General features: G+C 42.8%; 1 protein-coding gene across 2 annotated transcripts; it reads right to left on the reverse strand.

Annotated features, from left to right (window-relative positions):
• Nucleotides 1–427: 427 nt before the first annotated feature.
• LOC147637699 (zinc ion binding protein) lies at nt 428–8,003 on the reverse strand. 2 transcript variants are annotated; one of them, XR_015266073.1, is made up of 13 exons: nt 7,872–8,003; nt 7,658–7,795; nt 6,317–6,373; nt 6,107–6,178; nt 5,729–5,799; nt 5,555–5,633; nt 3,573–3,647; nt 3,309–3,423; nt 1,619–1,676; nt 1,451–1,522; nt 989–1,162; nt 763–895; nt 428–655 (listed from the first exon to the last, which is right to left on the reverse strand). XR_015266073.1 is itself a non-coding variant. In XM_086799525.1 (13 exons), exons 1-13 carry the CDS (start codon nt 7,947–7,949, stop codon nt 583–585), a joined length of 1,152 nt encoding a protein of 383 aa, XP_086655651.1. In that variant the 5' UTR covers nt 7,950–8,003; the 3' UTR covers nt 428–582. The 2 variants fall into 2 exon arrangements, 1 of the variants encoding a protein (XP_086655651.1); XM_086799525.1 differs by having other exon boundaries at nt 989–1,119.
• Between the last annotated feature and the right edge of the window lie 1,217 nt (nt 8,004–9,220).

Consider the following 9,220-nt stretch of genomic DNA (forward strand, 5'->3'; position numbering starts at 1 on the left):
CCAAATCTTCCACCTCCTCTTCCATAAGGTCTGTTGTTTTGAGACCCGGTAGCGAGTTGATTGACAGCTAGAACCCGTTTGTTATTGACGTTATTATCTTTCCACTACTCTCCGGTTCCTGTTCCGAGTGTTGTAAAAGCATGTGTCAGTGGTGTGGTTGCTCTTATTGCAAATAGCACATGATTGCTGTGTGGTTTTCATCTAACACTATTCTTTTGTATAACCATGGTTGTTGCATAGATCTAATGGAACAACTTCAAACTGATGTAAAGCGAGGAGTAGGGTTTCATAAAAGTGGGGGAGATAATTAGTCATGTAGCCACCCATTGGTAGTTTCTTGGCGAGTATTAACACTTACCTTCGTGTGGATCTAGTTCTTACATATTTGAGATATAGTATATAGGATATTTTACCAAAATTTAACTAATAGCTCAAAAGTATCTCAAGACCTTGCATTAAATATTGTAGCGTTGCTGACAAGGTCTCCTCCAATAACATTCTAAAAAATCAATGATCATTAAACTCTTCACCCACTTGTGATACTTCACCTGCATGAGATCTCTTGATTGCATTAAGGGAAGCTTATGTTGATGTCAACTTCACTGCAATGGGATGAGAGCAGTAGGGGCAGTTCCCAAAAAGCACATCAAATGACCTACACACAAGAATCAAATATATAACATTACCAGAGCACAAACATGATCCGAAATTCATTAGAGAAACTAGAGTTAACAACCACCAGTTAAAGGACAAGTAGTTAACTGTCGAGTTGTCGTGATCGACCGCAACCACTCAGCAAGGCAGTTGGTATGAAAGGGTCTTCCACAGTTGCCATTATCACATGCTCGATCTGGTACACTCCCTTCTTTACCAAAGCTTTTGCTTGTAGGATCATCTAAAACACCAGCAAGCAACCTTATACGCAATTCTTTTTCCAAGGGATAACAAATGGAGACCTCAACTGATAGCTGTTTTGTCGAGTATGTACCATCCGAGAGACGAAAAGCATAACAGATTCCACAACCAACACTGATGTCCTCTTGAGTATTCTCTTGTCGTGACGGAAACACCACCTCCAAAACCTTCATGAGGTTTTCTGTCAGAAATCTAGCCTCATTCCTGAGTTTTGAGGAAGGACCCACTTTAGTAAAACTGCATTTTCCTGTAGTCAATTATGCTCACAGCTGGAATTACTTGGAGATGGTGTTTCTTTTCTTTATCATCTTTTAATCAGTTGGTCCTTAACACAATAGTGCTACATGATCTATAAACAAGAGGGATTTTAAAAATTGGCTGTGTTAGAGGGGTGACCACAATAGTACATACTCAAAAATTGGCTGTGGGTGACCACAATAGTACATACTCAGAAAAAGAAACTCGAATGACTCTTAACAGTAACACAGTTTCTCAAGTACGAGACAACTTACTGCCTGCAGGATCGAGAGATTACCATTTGCGAATGTTGCTGTTGAGTTTTTTCCTAAGAGGTGCTATGGTCATGTCAGATCCAAAAAAACGACACCTGTTTGATACACGAACAAAGCAAGTCAGGCCAAATCACACGACTCTTTATTTCTTAATTTATTTGAACACAAAAGTGAAGCATCGATGGACATACTCAGGAATCGAGCGAGGTGCCAACGGATCAACGGTTAAAGAAAGAGAACAATGACCACCTGCATCAATTGGTGTTTTGAAGTTATTATAGACATGGTGTGTACAACAGGGTAGGCTGGAACGATTCCACCCACAGTCCCTGCATTGGGAGTTGCACCCAAGCTACATGCCCATGGGCAGTTACTAATTCACTTTTTATAAACAAGGAAACAAACAACCCAATTTTCAATCTCATCCATCAGTCCCTAATAGCAGATGCATGTCACGCTCGAGCTACTTGTTAGGGTGAGGGTTGCGGTCTGCAGAAAAACCATTGAAAGCAGCTCAATTGAGAACCCTACTTTGTAAAGTGATACGACGGACTACAAGGGTAGACCAGGCCCGCTTTGGGAACCTTAACCATTTTGAATCCTATTTCACAGCAGCCTAAGATGAAAGTGCTACAAGCCTCTATCTAGCTCACCAGCACAGCAATGACTTAGTGGGGGCAGATTTTCATCAAGCACATGGCAAAGGGGAAGTCAAGTATACATGATAGCCAAAGAGCTCCTTGCTACATCCAGAAGCTCAAAGACATGTATCATGCAATTCGACAGAAGGACAGGGAGTCGTGCATGCATGAAAACCAAGCCAGCTTGAATCATTCATCTTTGGATTGTGATTTGACATTAAATGTTGAATGGAAGGGTTTGACTTTGCAGTGCTTGACCTAGCTTTGGACCTGGCCCAAGACTTCAGACCTGCAGTCCATCAATATAGCCAAGGCCAGGAGCATAGTAGTCACAAGGACCAGCAGGAATCTCAAAAACTCTAAAACAAATCAGATCAGAAGAAATAGACAGCATTCATCTCCAAAGGAAATTGGATGCCACCAATTGCCCCAAAACAGGGCATCCTGAGCGTGATTGCCCCAAAATTAAGACTCTATCCCAAACACATCATATGGGATGCCACCGATTGCCCCAAAACAGGGCATCCTGAACGGGATTGCCCCAAAATAAAGACTCCATCCCAAACACATCATATGGGAGCAATGAACATCCATGTGTCATCATTCACTATTAACCAGAAATGACCCAATCCCTTGCGCAAGACCAGTTTAACTTTGCATCCCCATGCGGACTAGGATCATATATATGGTCCTTTCAGCTTGAGATAGCCTGAGCGGGATTGCCCAAAATTAAGACTCCATCCCAAACACATCATATGGTAGCAATGACCATGCATGTGTCATCATTCACTATTAACCAGAAACGACCCAATCCCTTGCACAAGACCAATTAAACTTTGCATCCCCATGCTGACTAGAATCGTATATATGGTCCTTTCAGCTTGAGATAGCATTCCCAAAAAATAGCTCTAACGGGCCAAGCAACATCTGTCACCAGCTTTCCTCCCCTCATTTCCTTCCTTAGGAAATGATTGACATTGATCCTGCCCTGGATCAACTCAGAGAAGACAAAATGCCTACTATTTGACAGAGCCAATCCCACAGTATGCCATTTGCACACTCACTGATTTTTGCCAAGCTACCATCACCCCCTATATACAAGACCTGATGTTGGTGTGAGAGACCCAAGGAGGCACTAAGGACCTGCCAAGTATGCCCCCTTGGCCTGCATGAGAGAGAGCAGGTTACCCTGCAGGCGAACGTTCTAACAAACAAAAGGCATATCATGTCACATACACACCAAGGGCGACACGGCGAAATGTATTTGCTCGTGAAGGGTGTTCAGGCTCCATGATCCAAAACTTTTTGTCTAGGTCCTCCATCACTGTCCAGAAATCTTGATACCTTTGAACAACCTGTCAAAAAACACACAACAGCCTTGTGCGTACGCAAACACTGTTCCATTCACACAGAAGAAAACAAGGAGGAGTTTCCCATATGATTCATAGCTATAAACAACAAAAACTAAGTTACTGCAGGTTCTTCTCATTATGATCAGTCACACCTCTTTGTATTGCTGTAAAAGTGTTTTGATATTTGCTCCTTCCTGCCAGTCAAGCTCAACTGTGCAAGGCAGATCCTGTCATTGTAAAAGAGATCTTGAGTTTATTGTTAGTGAGATGCTGTCAAAAGTTCTATAACTTCTATTAGGCATGCTACGCATTAAATGGTCCATTAATAGGATACTTTCGTGTACATACCAAACCTCTTTTTTAGGTTCCCTATTAGTTAGCCACAGTCAACTTTAGTGGTTTGAGCTATAAGATCATAGTATGAAAAAACTTTGTCGAATTGCCCACGCGAAATCAGAGACAAGCCCCTTCTACTACCGAGGGAGAATTGCTAGGCAGCCCATCTTAAGGAACACATTTTATCAGGGATCAGCAAGGACCGCATTTGAGGGTCAGTGGTTACATGCGAAATGGTCTCGATAAGATAGAAGTCCAAACTCCAGCCTCTTCTTGTGATATTTGGATAGCTTTGAAAGCCTCCCAGAGCCTGACAAGGAGAGGCTTACAGATTGACTTGGCCATTCCTCTCACCTTTCAAGAATCTTACAAACCTGATCCTATGGTCATAAACCTTCTCCAGGATTGAAGCCCCCCAACATGTTATTGTTCTTGATCGGAACCCAGCAAAAGACACTTCACTCTTCTCTGTTGAGGGAGTGGAGGTTGAAGGCATTGGAAGTACACGAATTCATAGTGGATGCAAAGCATTTGCCCCTAAAGTTTCTTGTCTGATTCACAATGAAGATTGAGATTACATCATGACACGATGCAATCCCATGTGGACATGCATAATGCCTCAGAGAGTAAGGCAGGGGGGGCAAAGAGGACACTCTGGTTGAGCGGAACATATGAGGACAGAGTCCTTTATAAAGGAGGACTCAATACTACAGTCACTGATGGTGGAGCCGATCAGGATCCTAGTAGCTCCAAAGAATGCCAAGCACTATGATGAACCAGAAGGAACTATGTCACCAAGTACACATGAAAACTTCTTATCTAGTCTGTACCTCCGTGAAGGATTTTGTATCCTATCCAAAATGGAGGATAAGGTGTGGGTAAAATGTTTGTGTGCTCTCAATGGCCTCTTTGGAGCTCAACCTCCCATGTAAGCCAAGTTCCCATAGGATCTCCCAATCTATCTTCACAACTGAGTGATGAGGTTGGAAGGGTGACTCTGGAACAAGATCTAGAGGGAGCCTCTGTGAACATAGATGGCACGATACTTCCAGTGTCCTGTAGAGAACCTCTGTCAGCTAGGCCACTGTACCCTAGGTGAGATAGTGTGCCCTGTGGATGTGAGAGATAAGCAGTGCAATAAAAAACAAATCTGAAGTAGTAAAGAGACACTATCCTCATACATTATGTTCTACCATGAAAACGTATTCAACAAAAAAGCTCATCCTAGTAGCTCCAAACAATGCCAAGCACTATGATGAACCAGACGGAACTATGTCACCAAGTACACATGAAAACTTCTTATCTAGTCTGTACCTCCGTGAAGGATTTTGTATCCTATCCAAAATGGAGGATAAGGTGTGGGTAAAATGTTTGTGTGCTCTCAATGGCCTCTTTGGAGCTCAACCTCCCATGTAACCCAAGTTCCCATAGGATCTCCCAATCTATCTTCACAACTGAGTGATGAGGTTGGAAGGGTGACTCTGGAACAAGATCTAGAGGGAGCCTCTGTGAACATAGATGGCACGATACTTCCAGTGTCCTGTAGAGAACCTCTGTCAGCTAGGCCACTGTACCCTAGGTGAGATAGTGTGCCCTGTGGATGTGAGAGATAAGCAGTGCAATAAAAAACAAATCTGAAGTAGTAAAGAGACACTATCCTCATACATTATGTTCTACCATGAAAACGTATTCAACAAAAAAGCTCATCCATTTGACCTTGAATAGTTCTGTATATATAGCAATGAGAAGTAGAGTATGAAAATTCAGCTAAACTCCTTCTCAAGGACACCATACTCACAGCGGAAGCCATGGGCTGAGCTTTTGGATAACCAATGGGCAGTATAACCTCTACTATGTGCTCCCGGCCAGCCTGGTCACTTGTTTTTCAAAAAAATCATGAGTTTGTAACCATCCTAGAATTGCACATCACAGTCAAAATTGAGGCAAACAATTGAAGTTTTTGAAGAGTTACAAGATCCGGAAATTGAGCTGTGCAAGATCTGATCCGACATACGCAAGATTATTCCAGCCCATAGCATCTATCTGAAAATATAGACAAACATGCTGGATCAGTGCAGCCGGTGCACATGGATGCTAGCTAAACTATTATGTGTTCAACCCGATATAAAACACTTCAGTGATAATTTTACTGACAAGAAGTAGCCCCAGCAGCCACTCCATAGTGTTAAGGAGCTTTACAGCCATAAGCTCTTCCATAAAAAGCAAATATCTCACCCGACCACCGTCCCCCTTCACGGGCAGGAATTCTCTTGTCCAAACCCTGCCTGTCTGATGGGTGGGGAGACTGTCTGTAAAGACCCTGAGATGCAATGCACATGGGTTTCTTTACCTCAGTAAAAATGCTTTGATAAAACTTTGCAGGTGGTAGGGAAGCTTGAGTGTGGGCGAAGCTGATGCTTTCCTGCAATTAAGATATATTACCAGATTATTAATGAGCTTGCCTTCGTAAAGCAAACTCAATTTCATGAGAAAAACATGAATCTTTTTCAATACAGCTAAAACAGATGAGCTACCATGACAAAGAACAAAAAGAACTTACAAGAATGTCCTTCAGTTCCAGGATAAAAGAGGGTAAATCTGCGCTCTCATTTAGACGCTGGCAAGACACCCAGTGCAGGTAAGTGTCAAAAATAGGTCACTTAAAAACTGAAACTATAGTTTAAATGTTGCATCACAGGGGCAGCGACCAGGTTGTCCCACCACCCGACCTTCCTCCTACCTCATCGACCCTCTTCAATGTCGCTATGGTCACTACAGCCACAGACCATGAGGGACTATCGGTAGAGCACATTGCACATGCATGTCATACCCTTGCCCCTCTGCTGGCACACATGCTCAACAATAGAGTTTTATGTCATGGTCCACCAACATCATCACCACCATCCTGGTCCACCAACATCATCATCCCCATCCTTGAAGAGGGGGACCCATCAGATGCAAGCAACTCCAAGACTATCATGATTGGTCACACATTGGCCAAGCTTTATGAAATGGTGCTAGAGTCAAAGTTTCTCTTCCGCCCATCTATTTACTGCATAAATTTCCATGCTAGAAATTCCGATTTGGAAATTAGCCGACAGAGATCAATCGCGGGGTGGAGTCGACAGCCAACTCATCAGGCTCATGACCCGAAGGTGCAGCAGGCGACCTGCAGATCTACAGTCACAGGTCAGGCAGCACCTCAGCCCATAAACACAAGAATCCAGGAGGTGGTTCCCTATGGGGAAAATCTCAGGTCAGGTCCAGTTCAGGGCAGATTTGAACTCATTTCAATTTGTAGCAATCAAAGCAGTGGGTGATTGGGCCCCCATAAGGTGTACTGTGTATGCTCTCTCTCTCTCTCTCTCTCTCTCTCTCTCTCTCTCTCTCTCTTCTTCTTAGTTTCTTTCATAATCAGCAATTACCACACACCTGACCACAATTAAGAAGCTTCCGCTACACCACATGTAACAATGGTATCAGAGCTTAGGCAAAAGGTGGTGCATTTTTTTAAGGATGGTTTACTTTGCTCTGAGCTAGAACCCACACGAGCATCCCACAAAGGCCTACGAGGATGGTTTACCTTGCCCCCGCCAAGAACCCTAAGGAGAAGCCCACAAAGGCGGTGCTGGTCTATCATGCTCCGGGCAAGAACCCATAAAAGGAGCCATTTCATGAAACAAGATTGGCTTAGTCTTAATTAATTGGTTTGCAAAAGTTTTGGAGACATTGATTTTTCATTTCTTGTAGCACCTTTCATAGTGAATAGAAGATTTGCTAGCCCTATGGTTAACATCAACAACCTGTTGGGTTCCATTATATGTAATTTCCTGGCTCAGATAACTTCTAGAGGATGACTCCAGTCCTTATATATATGGATAGAAATGTGAGAGGAGCTCACCTGTTGCAAGATGGTGTCGAAACCCGCCAGCAAGTCTCTGATTTCTGAGTCACACTTGATCTTGGCGTCCCTGAGAGTCGATTTCCCTGAGGCTGTGGGAGGTGGCAGGTTGAAGACACTGAAGGCGAACTCCTTCCCCTGCAAAACCACAGGGATCCTTAGGTATTTCCAGTTTCAGTGGAGCTTCAAGAGAAAACGGGAAGCGAGTGCTCACATGGACGCTGAAGCTGGTGTAGTAGGAGGTGAGGTCCGCGTCGAGAGGCAGCAGAATGAGGTCGCTAGCGCTCACCATCCTTCGCCTGTAGCTGCCGTCACATGAAATTTGTGGTGTCCTAAAAATAATTAAACAAACTCACTCCAATTAAGCCACTAAAATGTTTTTTTCATTAATTAATGAATTTCTCTAAAGAAATACCATACGTTAAGCCCCTTAGAGTTTGGTCTCTATTTTTAGAAAGGAGTTTTTCTTGCTATTTTTCCAACACGTGTCTTTGTCCATGCCAAAAATCACATGTGATGCCATGCTGCATGGGTCTCATGGACATACTTGCTTTTCTGGTGCTCTGGGTACATTTGCTAGGTATCTCTTGCAAACTCTTCTCTGTTGTCTCCTCTCTCTTGTGAGCCGCCTCTCTCTGCCAACCCTACAACTCTCTCTCTATGTGTCTTCCATGGTGATGTCCCTCTCTCTCTCTTTGGGTTGCTAATTGGTCAAGGCTCTTCCTCTCTGTCGTGCACATTTAACAACTGTCCCTTTTTTCTTTACACATTCAACACTAGTCTCTTTTTTTCCTAGTCTAATAAATGTGTATTAGGATGTATATTGCTAAACTAAGGTGCTAGATAAGGTAGCATTAGATCATATCTTGCTTAGGTTCCTACTTTTTGTCAAACTCTATCAGAGTGTGGAACCAACGGTATCCATTTTCTTTTAATTGCAAAAAACACTCTTAAAGATATGAAAAAATGTTACATCTCATGGAGATAGCAATAATGGTAGGCTATCTCCACAAATAAGAGATTTTGGTGGCTTGAATATGGAGATGATTTTGAGTTCTGACGGAGAGAGGTAATCACATAAGTCTCTTCTTAACCTTGTCTATGATCATAGCCTCGCCTCTCCCCTTTGATGGATATACCATTATATGCCCTATATAGAAAGGGTTCATTAAAATTAAACATATTCTAGATCACTTTGGGAAGATGTGGAGTGGGCAGAGGAATCCAATCATGACATTATGTTCATTAAGATTGACTTTGATAGAGCAAGATAGTGGGATGGGACTTCATAACTCAAGCTATGACAAATGTTGGTTTTGGGGACAAGCTAATCTTTATGGTAAAATTATTACTATATGACCCCAACCACTCATAACCATAACCAAATACTAGATAGAGTCTCAAACAACAAAATGGGTGGACCTTTAGAATATAGGCCTTTGAACGAGTTCAAGTCAATGGAGTCCTTACTACCGGCTTCGCTTTGAATTGTTCTATCTTGCAAGGTCGCCCTCTTTCCCCCTTACTCTTTGCAATAGTCACAGATGCATTGGGGTGGCTTAT

This window comes from Cibotium barometz, chromosome 6 (assembly GCF_041138505.1).
Source record: "Cibotium barometz isolate CiBa-2024 chromosome 6, ASM4113850v1, whole genome shotgun sequence".
NCBI lineage: Eukaryota > Viridiplantae > Streptophyta > Polypodiopsida > Cyatheales > Cibotiaceae > Cibotium > Cibotium barometz.

What these genes read in the sequence shown, in the direction of transcription:
- LOC147637699 (XM_086799525.1), bottom strand. Translation starts at nt 7,949, where the DNA reads ATGGTGAGCGCTAGCGACCTCATTCTGCTGCCTCTCGACGCGGACCTC. An exon ending in TCGACACCATCTTGCAACAG is followed by an intron (nt 6,374 to 7,657) that starts GTGAGCTCCTCT and finishes GTGTCTTGCCAG; the next exon opens with CGTCTAAATGAGAGCGCAGA. An exon ending in CTCAGCCCATGGCTTCCGCT is followed by an intron (nt 3,648 to 5,554) that starts GTGAGTATGGTG and finishes TTACAATGACAG; the next exon opens with GATCTGCCTTGCACAGTTGA.